Source organism: Panulirus ornatus, chromosome 38, assembly GCF_036320965.1.
Source record: "Panulirus ornatus isolate Po-2019 chromosome 38, ASM3632096v1, whole genome shotgun sequence".
Taxonomy (NCBI): Eukaryota; Metazoa; Arthropoda; class Malacostraca; order Decapoda; family Palinuridae; genus Panulirus; species Panulirus ornatus.
The window spans coordinates 27,222,457-27,234,617 of record NC_092261.1 but is presented as its reverse complement, the minus strand read 5'-3'; the positions used below and the strand labels follow the sequence as shown (position 1 = coordinate 27,234,617).

The 12,161-nt window shown below is 52.9% G+C and overlaps 1 protein-coding gene across 8 annotated transcripts in view; it reads right to left on the bottom strand.

The window, feature by feature from the left end:
- The window catches only part of LOC139760934 (teneurin-m-like), an 874,918-nt gene that overhangs the window by 261,202 nt on the left and 601,555 nt on the right, over positions 1 to 12,161 (bottom strand). For all 8 annotated transcript variants that reach the window (XM_071684715.1, XM_071684717.1, XM_071684716.1 and 5 more), the window contains one exon: positions 9,631 to 9,793. In XM_071684715.1, coding sequence (XP_071540816.1) covers positions 9,631 to 9,793 — 163 coding nt within the window. The remainder of the gene's footprint in view (positions 1 to 9,630; positions 9,794 to 12,161) is intronic.

Below are 12,161 nucleotides of genomic sequence, written 5' to 3'. Positions count from 1 at the left end.
CATGATGCTGTGTGTGGGGGTACATGACACTGTGTGGGAGGGTACATGGTACGTTTAGTGATGCTGTGAGCACATGAGATGCTTGGTGCTATGTTGGACACATAGTGTCTTGTGGAACTGTGCGTTGAACGCAGAGTGTGTTTGTTGTATTGGGGTGGGAGATACATAGGGTGTGTTGTGGTGCAGTATTGAAAATATTATGAAGATGGACACACGTAAGGCTGACGGTATGTTACACAGAGAGAGGCAGGGAATCTGTGTCACAGGGGAAACACCCGAGGATATTAATGTTGCTGTGGCAGAGAAACACTTAGCCAAATTGGCTTTGCGGGAGATGACGCGAGATATTACTTACACACTCTACCATCAGATGGCGTTGTGCTCTCACCAGAATCTACGGTGTGACTTTCAACATACGTCTCCCACAGTGTTACCAAGTCTTTAGGACTGGTAGAATCTGTGCTTCTAAGCATTGTATTGTACATAGAGAAGGTTATGGAGATAAAACGAAGACCTTTGTAATCACCTACTTATGTTTACTTATTTGTACTGTACGGGGAGGGAGATTTACACCCGTGGGGCCCCATCTCTTGTACTGTACGGGGAGGGAGTTTTACACCCGTGGGGCCCCATGTCTTATGCTCTACGGGGAGGGAGTTTTACACCCGTGGGGCCCCATCTCTTGTGCTCTACGGGGAGGGAGTTTTACACCCGTGGGCCCCCATCTCTTGTGCTCTATGGGGAGGGAGTTTTACACCCGTGGGGACCCATGTCTTGTGCTGTGCGGGGAGGAAGTTTTACACCCGTGGGGACCCATCTCTTAAACATTCCCTATCCATCATAAAACTTTTCAAACTTCTGCATGCTTTCCACATTTACAGTTTCATCACTCATATATATTCCATTCATTTCCTACCCATACATACGATATAAACAGACACATGTAACACATCTCTGAGAAGTCTTTTACATAACTTGTGGTCGTTCTGTTCCTATATCTTTCGATGAAGTGTGTATTGCTGACCGCCATGAAACTGGCTTAAAAACTCAAGGGTGTGATCAGGTCACCACTCGCTCTTTTCTCTTCCATAGTGAATAATTCTTCTAAAATGTGACTGGCAACGGGTTAGGCACGAGGTTTACTCCCAAGTCTCCCTCACACACAGATGTCTCTAGCTAATCAGATCTCACTGTAGGGGATGCAATTCTCCCCGCCTTTTTACATACCTCATGACTATAGCATCATCAGCAAACATATTCAGGTAGGCATCCAGTCATTCTGGCACCTACATAGATCAAGAGAAGCTACGGTCCTAGAGCAGACCTCTGTGGCATTCCCACTAGGGACCCGAAAGGGATTCCCTGGCATGTGTCCTGTGTTCCCTTCTGCTAAGATAGTCTGTCGCCCACTGAGGCAGTCTCCTCCTTACTCATCATGCCTGGAGATCCAACTTCTTTACTAACCAGTCATGGTATAGCGTCAAATCCACTTAGCGTTTTCTACCGTGTACAAGAGAGCTCACTCTCTCGTGGATTTCCTTACTTATGACCTGGTTTCACCCAGGTTGTTTCCCTCTACAGGAGGTCATCCACTCTCTTCCTGATTATCTTTTCCATCACTTCACAGACCACACGCATCAGGGAGACCCGTCTGTAGTCCATCACAACCTCTCTGTCTCCTTTCTTCAAGGTGGGTATGATGTTTGGCCCTATTCCACTCCTGTGCCGCGTTACCTCAGTCCAACGTCATCTTACACATTCTTTTTGTGTGTATGTGTGTGATACACACACACACACACACACACACACATACACACACACACACACACACACACACACAGCAGCAGCTGGTCCAAGTGAAAGTATCTAACTATTCAACATGGGCAAAATAAACCCCCCGAAATAGATAAAATTCCTTGCATTTCCCGGGCGAGTTTGTCCAGCAGGGAGCCGGAGGGGAGGAGGGGCGGAGTTACCCGGGACCAGCCTGGACACTCATAACTGCTGCGGTATGAGAGTGGCCACCCTGAGGGAGAGGGAGAGGGAGAGGGAGGGAGAGCTGCTTCACGTACAGGGAGGGAGGGATACATACATACTGTGGAATGTCGGTAAAATATTGCTTCTTTGGCTCCACCGAGGGAGACATGTAAGGCCAGCAGGCTATGCTGGAGGAGGGGGAGAGCGGGGGTCGGGGAAAACATATAGTGCAGGAAGGGAGAGATTGTAGTGAGGGGGAGGGGAAAGACTGGAGTGGGGGAGGAGAGGCTGTAGTGGGGGAGGAGAGGTTGTAGTGGGGGAGGGGGAGAGACTATAGTGGGGAGGGGGAGAGACTGTAGTGGTGAGGGGAGAGACAGTAGTGGAGAGGGGAGAGACTGTAGTGGTGAGGGGGAGAGACTGTAGTGGGGAGGGGGAGAGACTGTAGTGGGGAGAGAGGAGACTGTAGTGGGGATGGGGAGAGACTGTAGTGGGGAGTGGGAGAGACAGTAGTGGGGAGGGGAGAGAACTGTAGTGGGGGAGGAGAGGCTGTAGTGGGGAGGGGGAGACTGTAGTGGAGGAGCGGGAAAGACCATAGTGAGGAGGGGGAGAGACTTGTAGTGGGGAGGGAGGAGACTGTAGCGGGGAGGGGAGAGACTGTAATGGGGGAAGGGAGAGAACTGTAGTGGGGGAGAGGTTGTAGTGGGGAGGGGGAGACTGTAGTGGAGGAGGGGGAGAGACTGTATTGAGGAGGGAAGAGACTGTAGTGGGGGAAGGGAGAGACTGTGGTGGGGGAGGGGAGAGAACTGTAGTGGGGAGGAGAGGCTGTAGTGGGGAGGGGGAGAGACTGTAGTGGGATGGGGAGAGACTGTAGTGGGAGGGGAGACTGTAGTGGGGAGGGGAGAGACTGTAGTGGGGGAGGGGAGAGAACTGTAGTGGGGGAGGAAAGGCTGTAGTGGGGAGGGGGAGACTGTAGTGGGGAGGGAGAGAGACTAGTGGGGAGGGGTACAGACTGTAGTGGGGAGGGGAGAGACTATAGTGTGGAGGGGAGAGATTGTAGTGGGGTGGGGAGAGACTGTAGTGGGGAAGGAGAGACTGTGATGAGACAGGAGAAATGTTGTAATGGGGAGAAGAAAGACCGTTGCAGGGGAATGAGGGAAGCAATAGGGAGGAGAGAGACTGTAGTGGGGGAGAGTATACACTTTAGTGGTAGGGGAGAAAATGAATTGGGGAGGAGATCTGTATTGGGAGGGGAGAGGGGTGCAGTAGGGTTGGGGATGAGGCTATACTGGGGAGGGGAGAGTGTGCAATAGGGGTGGGGATGAGGCTATACTGGGGAGGGGAGAGTGTGCAGTAGGGGTGGGGATCAGGCTATACTGGGGAGGGGAGAGTGTGCAGTAGGGGTGGGGATCAGGCTATACTGGGGAGGGGAGAGTGTGCAGTAGGGGTGGGGATCAGGCTATACTGGGGAGGGGAGAGACTGTAGTTTTGGATGAGAGAGACTCCCAGGATCACAGCGCTACCTACAGTAGCAGGGAAATGGAAACTTTTCACTTGTGGTGTTTCGGGAGGGGAGGGATTTGGCGGGGAGGGGGAGAAACTCTGGTCGGGGAGGGGAGGAACTGTAGTGAAAATGAGAGAAACTTTAGTTGGGAAGGGGGAGACACCGTACTGGGGATGGGGAGATGTTATAGTGGGGAAAGGGGAGGGCCTTTAGGGGAAGAGAGATATTGTTGAGGGGAAGGAATGTGACTTTAGTTGAGGGGAGATACCATAGCGGGAAAGGAAGAAAACACGGTGGGGTGGGGGGACTATTGTAAGAGAGAGGGGGAGACTGCCATGGATGAGGAGGAAGTTGCAGTGGGGGAGAAAAGACTGTAGTGGGTGAGGAAAGACTGAAATGGGGGGTGGGGAGACTGTAGTGGGTGGGGAGAGACAGCAGTGGGTGAGAAGAGACAGTGGTGGGTGGGGAGAGACTGTAGTGGGTGGGGAAAGACTGTAATGGGGGGGTGGGGAGACTGTAGTGGCAGGATAGGACTGTCGTATGGGAGGGAAGAGACTGAAGTTGGGAGGGGAGAGACCTTCGTAGTCGAGGGGAGATACAGATATGGGGGAGGGTAGAGACCGTCACTGGGAGGGGATAGACTGTGGTAAGGGAAAGTAGAGACCATGGTGGGAAGGGTAGAGAACGTGGTCAGGGTAGGTAGAGACCATGGTGGGGAGGACAGAGAACGGTAAGGGAAGGTAGAAACCATGGTGGGGAGGGTAGAGAACGTGGTAAGGGAAGGTAGAGACCATGGTGGGGAGGGTAAAGAACGAGGCAAGAGTAGGTACAGACCATGGTGGGGAGGGTAGAGAACGTGGTAAGGGAAGGTAGAGACTATGGTGGGGAGGGTAGAGAACGTGGTAAGGGCAGGTAGAGGCCATGGTGGGGAGGGTAGACAAAGTGGTAAGGGAAGGTAAAAACCATGGTGGGGAGGGTAGAGAACGTGTAAGGGTAGGTAGAGACAATAGTGGGGAGGGTAGAGAAAGTGGTAAGGGAAGGTAGAAACCATGGTGGGGATGGCAGAAAATGTGTTAAGGGTAGGTAGAGACCATGATGGGGAGGGTAGAGAACGTGGTAAGGGAAGGTAGAAACCATGGTAGGGAGAGTAGAGAACGCGGTGAGGGGATGTAAAGACCATGGTGGGGAGGGTAGAGAACGTGGTAAGGGAAGGTAGAGACCATGGTAAGAAGGGTAGAGAACGTGGTAAAGGAAGGTAGAGACCACGGTGGGGAGGGTAGAGAACGTGGTAAGGGAAGGTAGAGACCATGATGGGGAGGGTAGAGAACGTGATAAGGGTAGGTAGAGACCATGGTGGGGAGGGCAGAGAACGTGGTAAGGGAAGGTAGAAACCATGGTGGGGAGGGCAGAGAATGTGGTAAGAGAAGGTAGAGACCATGATGAGGAGGGTAGAAAACGTGGTAAGGGAAGATAGAAACCATGGTGGGGAGAGTAGAGAACGCGGTGAGGAAATGTAAAGACCATGGTGGGGAGGGTAGAGAACGTGTTAAGGGTAGGTAGAGACCATGGTGGGGAGGGTAGAGAACGTGGTAAGGGCAGGTAGAGACCATGGTGGGGAGGGAAGAGAACGTGGTAAGGGAAGGTAGAGACCATGGTGGGGAGGGTAGAGAACGTGGTAAGGGTAGGTAGAGACCATGGTGGGGAGGGTAGAGAACGTGGTAAGGGAAGGTAGAAACCATGGTGGGGAGGGCAGAGAATGTGGTAAGGATAGATAGAGACCATGATAGGAAGGGTAGGTAAGGGAAGGTAGAAGCTATGGTGGGGAGAGTAGAGAACGCAGTGAGGGAATGTAAAGACCATGGTGGGGAGGGTAGAGAACGTGGTAAGAGTAGGTAGAGACCATGGTGGGGAGGGTAGAGAACGTGGTAAGGGAAAGTAGAGACCATGGTGGGGAGGGTAGAGAACGTGTTATGGTAGGTAGAGACCATGGTGGGGAGGGTAGAGAACGTGGTAAGGGAAGATAGAGACCATGGTGGGGAGGGTAGAGAACGTGGTAAGGGAAAGTAGAGACCATGGTGGGGAGGGTAGAGAACGTGGTAAGGGAAGATAGAGACCATGGTGGGGAGGGTAGAGGACGTGGTAAGGGAAGGTAGAGACCATGGTGCTGAGGGTAGAGAACGTGGTAAGGGAAGGTAGAGACCATTGGGAGAGTAGAGAATGTGGTAAGGGAAGGTAGAGACCTTGGAGGGGAGAGGAGAGGGCATAGTGTGCGAGGGGAGGGACCGTGAGAGGAAAGGATAGAGAGCGTGGTGGGAGAGGGGAGATACCACGGTGAGGGACGGGAGGGACCGTGATGGGGAAGGGAGAGACCGGAATGGGGAATGAGAAACCATGTTGGGGAGGGTACATAACATCATGAGGGAGGGGAGAGAGCATGGGAAAGGGGAGAGAGCATGGTGGGAGAGGGGAGAAAACATGATGGTAGAGGAGAACATGATGATGGAGGAGAGAAAACATAAGGGTGGTGAGGAAAGAACATAATGGGGAGGTTGAAAATAAGGAACGATGATACACTGTTGACACAGACCCACCAGAGGCCACTGCTGACAAAGACCCACCACGGGCCACTGTTGACATAGACCCACTCGGGGCCACTGTTGACGCAGACCCACCAGGGGCCACTGTTAACACAGACCCACCAGGGGCCACTTTTGACATAGACCCACTCGGGGCCACTGTTGACACAGACCCACCAGGGACCACTGTTGACACAGACCCACCAGGAGCTACTGTTGACACAGACCCACCAGGGACCACTGTTGACACAGACCCAACAGGGGCCACTGCTGACGCAGACCCACCAGGGGACTGAATATTCATGGCTGAATACGTGGTGTAGGTGGGTGACACCTGAGACTGGTGTAGGTGGGTGACACCTGGGTATATGTTGTAAGTGGGTGACACCTGAGACTGGTGTAGGTGGGTGACACCTGGGTATATGTTGTAAGTGGGTGACACCTGAGACTGGTGTAGGTGGGTGACACCTGGGTATATGTTGTAAGTGGGTGACACCTGAGACTGGTGTAGGTGGGTGACACCTGGGTATATGTTGTAAGTGGGTGACACCTGAGACTGGTGTAGGTGGGTGACACCTGGGTATATGTTGTAAGTGGGTGACACCTGAGACTGGTGTAGGTGGGTGATACCCGAGTAAGTGCTGTAGGTGAGTAACATCTGGGGACGTGGTGTAGGTGGGTGACACCTGAGCACGTGGTGTAGGTGGGTGACACCTGAGTAAGCGGTGTAGGTAGGTGACACCTGAGTACGTGGAGTAGGTGGGTGACACCTGAGCACGTGGTGTAGGTGGGTGGTACTTGAGTAAGCGGTGTAGGTGGGTGACACCTGAGCACGTGGTGTAGGTGGGTGACACCTGAGTACGTGGTGTAGTTGGGTGACACCTGTGTACGTGGTGTAGGTGGGTGACACCTGAGTACGTGGTGTAGTTGGGTGACACCTGTGTACGTGGTGTTGGTGGGTGACACCTGAGTACGTGGTGTAGGTGGGTAATACCTGAGTACGTGATGTAGGTGGGTGACACCTGAGTACGTGGTGTAGGTGGGTGACACCTGAGTACGTGGTGTAGGTAGATGACACCTGAGTACGTGGTGTTGGTGGGTGACGCCTGAATACGTGGTGTAAGTGGGTGACACCTGTGTACGTGGTGTAGGTGGGTGACACCTGTGTACGTGGTGTAGGTGGGTAATACCTGAGTACGTGGTGGAGGTGGGTGACACCTGTGTACGTGGTGTAGGTGGGTGACACCTGAGTACGTGGTGTAGGTGGGTAATACCTGAGTACGTGGTGTAGGTGGGTGACACCTGAGTACGTGGTGTAGGTATATGACACCTGAGTACGTGGTGTTGGTGGGTGACACCTGAGTACGTGGTGTAGGTGGGTAATACCTGAGTACGTGATGTAGGTGGGTGACACCTGAGTACGTGATGTAGGTGGGTGACACCTGAGTACGTGGTGTAGGTGGGTGACACCTGAGTACGTGATGTAGCTGAGTGACACCTGTGTGTGTGGTGTAGGTGGGTGACACCTGAGTACGTGATGTAGGTGGGTGACACCTGAGTACGTGATGTAGGTGGGTGACACCTGAGTACGTGATGTAGGTGGGTGACACCTGAGTACGTGATGTAGGTGGGTGACACCTGAGTACGTGATGTAGGTGGGTGACACCTGAGTACGTTATGTAGGTGGGTGACACCTGAGTACGTGGTGTAGGTAGATGACACCTGAGTACGTGGTGTAGGTGGGTGACACCTGAGTACGTGGTGTAGGTGGGTGACACCTGTGTACGTGGTGTAGGTGGGTCACACCTGTGTACGTGGTGTAGGTGGGTGACACCTAGGTGCATGGTGTAGGTTGGTGACACCTTGGATACATGGTCTAGGTGGTGTTGGCGGTTGCCCACTGAGTTTGCAAGTGGGGGGGGGGAGAGAGAGAGAGAGAGAGAGAGAGAGAGAGAGAGAGAGAGAGAGAGAGAGAGAGAATAGCCCCTGGTCATAGTTAAGATCAGGTCAGCCTAACACCACAGCTGGACACCAATCATTATGATGTAGAGTTAATAACTGGTGTCGCATGCGGCACACTACCCCTCACCACTGGTGCCGCAGGTAGTGCCACCTGCGGCACACTACCCCTCACCACTGGTGCCGCAGGTAGAGCCACCTGCGGCACACTACCCCTCACCACTGGTGCCGCAGGTAGTGCCACCTGCGGCACACTATCCCTCACCACTGGTGCCGCAGGTAGAGCCACCTGCGGCACACTACCCCTCACCACTGGTGCCGCAGGTAGAGCCACCTGCGGCACACTACCCCTCACTACTGGTGCCGCAGGTAGTGCCACCTGCGGCACACTATCCCTCACCACTGGTGCCGCAGGTAGAGCCACCTGCGGCACACTACCCCTCACCACTGGTGCCGCAGGTAGTGCCACCTGCGGCACACTACCCGTCACCACTGGTGCCGCAGGTAGTACCATCTGCGGCACACTACCCCCCACCACTGGTGCCGCAGGTAGTGCCACCTGCGGCACACTACCCCTCACCACTGGTGCCGCAGGTAGTGCCACCTGCGGCACACTACCCCCCACCACTGGTGCCGCATCTACTATAACCCAGTCTTGGGTAAAAGACATCCCTAACTCATATCTATGTAAATTACATTATCCATTCAAAGGATGCGGGGCCGCCGCAGCCGCAGCCGCAGCCGCATATGCTGCGGCCAGGTGAGGTGTGGTGAGGCCATACCTCTGCTGACGTCTGTGTGATCGTGACTCTCTCTCTCTCTCTCTCTCTCTCTCTCTCTCTGTCTCGTCGTTCTTCCTCTGTGTACAGGTGAGCAAGATGGAGGAAAGACGAGGTAAAGATGATGGAGCCACGACCTCTGTCTTTCCTTCTGTTTTCCCCCTCGCTTTCCTTTTGTTTTCCCCTCTTTGTTCCCCTCACTTACCCTGGAAGACAATGACCTCTTTCTTTCCCTTACTTTCCCTTCACTTTCCCACGAGCATTACTGTTCCTTCCTTTCCCTTTCTTTCCCTTCACTCTGGCCGGTCTGTTCCCCCCCCCCCCCCTCCTCTCCCGTGCTGGCTGGAATGGCTGGTGGTTTGGTCTTTCGACCTATCAACTACCAGGGTCGTTAAGGCCCCCCCATCGTTAAGGCACAACCAGTGACAGCCACACCTCCCTCACCAGACCAGACACCTGCACACCATCCCCTCCACCCTCACTCCCTCTCATACCCTCCCTCTACCTCCCTCCCTCGCCCTTCCCTCCCTCTGCCGTCCCTCTACCATTCCCTCCATCCCTCCCTCTGCCCTTCCTCTACCATTCCCTCCATCCCTCCCTCTGCCCTCCCTCTACCATTCCCTCCATCCTCCATCCCTCCCTCTGCCCTCCCTCTACCATTCCCTCCATCCTCCATCCCTCCCTCTGCCCTCTCTTTACCGTTCTTTACCCCTCCCTCTACCCTTCCTTGGCCCTCCCTCTGCCCTCTACCCTTCCTTGCCCCTCCCTTCCCTCCCTCCTTCCCTCCCTCCCTTCCTCCCTTCCCTCCCTCCCTCCCTGCCTGAGGCGCAATACTCACTAGCGAAGAAGGTGGTGGTGGTGGCCAGACAGAGGGTGACGCAGACGAAGACGACGGTGGTGCAGCGCCATGAGCATCCCCGCCAGGAGGACCTGGAGGCCCCCAGGGGCAGCCTGAGCGGGGAGAACCTCCTCCCGCTACCCTGACCCATCCTCAGCTGGTGCTGTGCGGGAAGACAAACACACCTGCGTCAGTACCTGGCTCACGAGGGACACACACACACACCTGCGTCAGTACCTGGCTCACGAGGGACACACACACACACACACCTGCGTCAGTACCTGGCTCACGAGGGACACACACACACACACACCTGCGTCAGTACCTGGCTCAGGAGGGACACACACACACACACACACACACACACACACACATATGTAACAGGTCATGACTGTCATGAGAGGAGGTATACATAAATTGTGGTCACCTGCAGAATACAACTGTTGTATCTTTGTTCTACAAGTATTATACATTCTAGCATGCTCAACTTTCCTTAGTAGTGAGATATATCATTTCAGTTCACGTAGCAAGAGTACAACCATGCATGAGTGTTAATATCATCCAGTCTACACATTATGTACACATTCTGCATGTGTACATATAGCGAGCGTTCTCTGGGGATGTCAAAAACCTTCACATTTCTCCAAATTCCTGAAAAAAAATATGTGGTAGCGATCTTGTTTTGGTCACATAGACGATCACTGTGTTTGACTTCGTGAAAGAATTATGATAAATATGATTAATTAGAATCAGAGATCAAGTGTGCTGTGTGTACAGCAGGACACGTCACGCCTCCCCTGGCTGGCCAGTGTGCAGGGCCAGCAGCTGGGAGGATGAGGGGAAGTGGCAGAGTTAGTGGTGGCAGAGTTAGTGGTGGAAGAGTTAGTGGTGGCAGAGTTAGTGGTGAAAGAGTTAGTGGTGGAAGAGTTAGTGGCATAGCCAAGGTTTCCTTGCGAGATGAACTGACAAATATATATTCACAATGATCTCTCATCCCACCCCAGAGACCAATACAACATGACAGTACTGAAGGCTCATTTGGTATAGAGTTACTGGTAACTAATTACCCGGTCAGACGAATCGGCACAAAGTCTGCAGGAAAAAAAAAAGGATCACATAGATCATGTGATCATGTGACACCATAGCGACACACAAGACAAGTTCTAGTGTCACTGCCACGGACACGGACGCCTCAAAGCGTGAGCCATGTGAAAAAAGAATAGAAAATGCATTCAACTGTGTCGTGTTGGAGGTGGAGTCTGAAGTGGTTTAGGAGGCTCCACAGTGGCGTTGACGAGGTGGGGGCCATGTGATCCTACGATGAGGTGGGGGCCATGTGATCCTACGATGAGGTGGGGGCCATGTGATCCTACGATGAGGTGGGGGCCATGTGATCCTACGATGAGGTGGGGGCCATGTGATCCTACGATGAGGTGGGGGCCATGTGATCCTACGATGAGGTGGGGACCATGTGATCCTACGATGAGGTTGGGGCCATGTGATCCTACGATGAGGTGGGGGCCATGTGATCCTACACCTTCATGTCAGGAGAGGTTCAGACATTCATGTTTACAGGATTGACGACAGGATTTTGTCTCTATTCATTTAGTTCTCCTGGACAACAGATCCTTCTGTAGTTAAAGTTGGACTGCATCATTAATAAACGAAATCTTCCATCACTTAAAAAAGTAGGAAATAATCATATAACGAACGGAGAACTGCCTGAGAATTTCTAGAAAGTAAAAACAGGTCAGGCAAGAAGCTGAGGACAAGCGCAAGAGGAAACAAAAAGGGACATTAGTCAGCCAGAAGTTTGGCCGAGACCAAAGAATGTGAGAATATGGCAAGACTGGCAAAGAAATGGCGTATAGTAGTTACCCTCTGTTTGCTGGCCAGCCAGACCAGGTGTGGTATAATGGACCTTTTACTGTGGAAAGATAACCATTGGAGGAGGGGGGGGGGTTTATGGTGAGGACTGTAAACTACCCTCTGTAGCCTGCACAGCAGCACAACACCAACAACAACAGATACAGCAAGACGAGCAGCATTAGATGATTCTGATGGCAGTAGGAGGTTACTGCTGTATGTCATGCCCCTGTCCTCGCCATGTTAGGCCACTGTGATAGCCATGTTAGGCCACTATGAGAGCCATGTTAGGCCACTATGAGAGCCATGTTAGGCCACTATGAGAGCCATGTTAGGCCACTATGAGAGCCATGTTAGGCCACTATGATAGCCATGTTAGGCCACTATGAGAGCCATGTTAGGCCACTATGAGAGCCATGTTATGCGACTATGATAGCCATGTTAGGCCACTATGAGAGCCATGTTATGCGACTATGTTAACCATGTTATGCGACTAATCTTAGCCAAGCCCTGACCTTGTTCACCTTCAACTAGAAGTGTACCAAGACAGTGTTCACGAGGTGTATGACAGAACACGTCCATCTCGTACGACTACTTGACTTCACCCACAACTTACAAGAGTCTCTGCCCACACTTGTGTTGGCAGACATTGCGTTGCACATAAT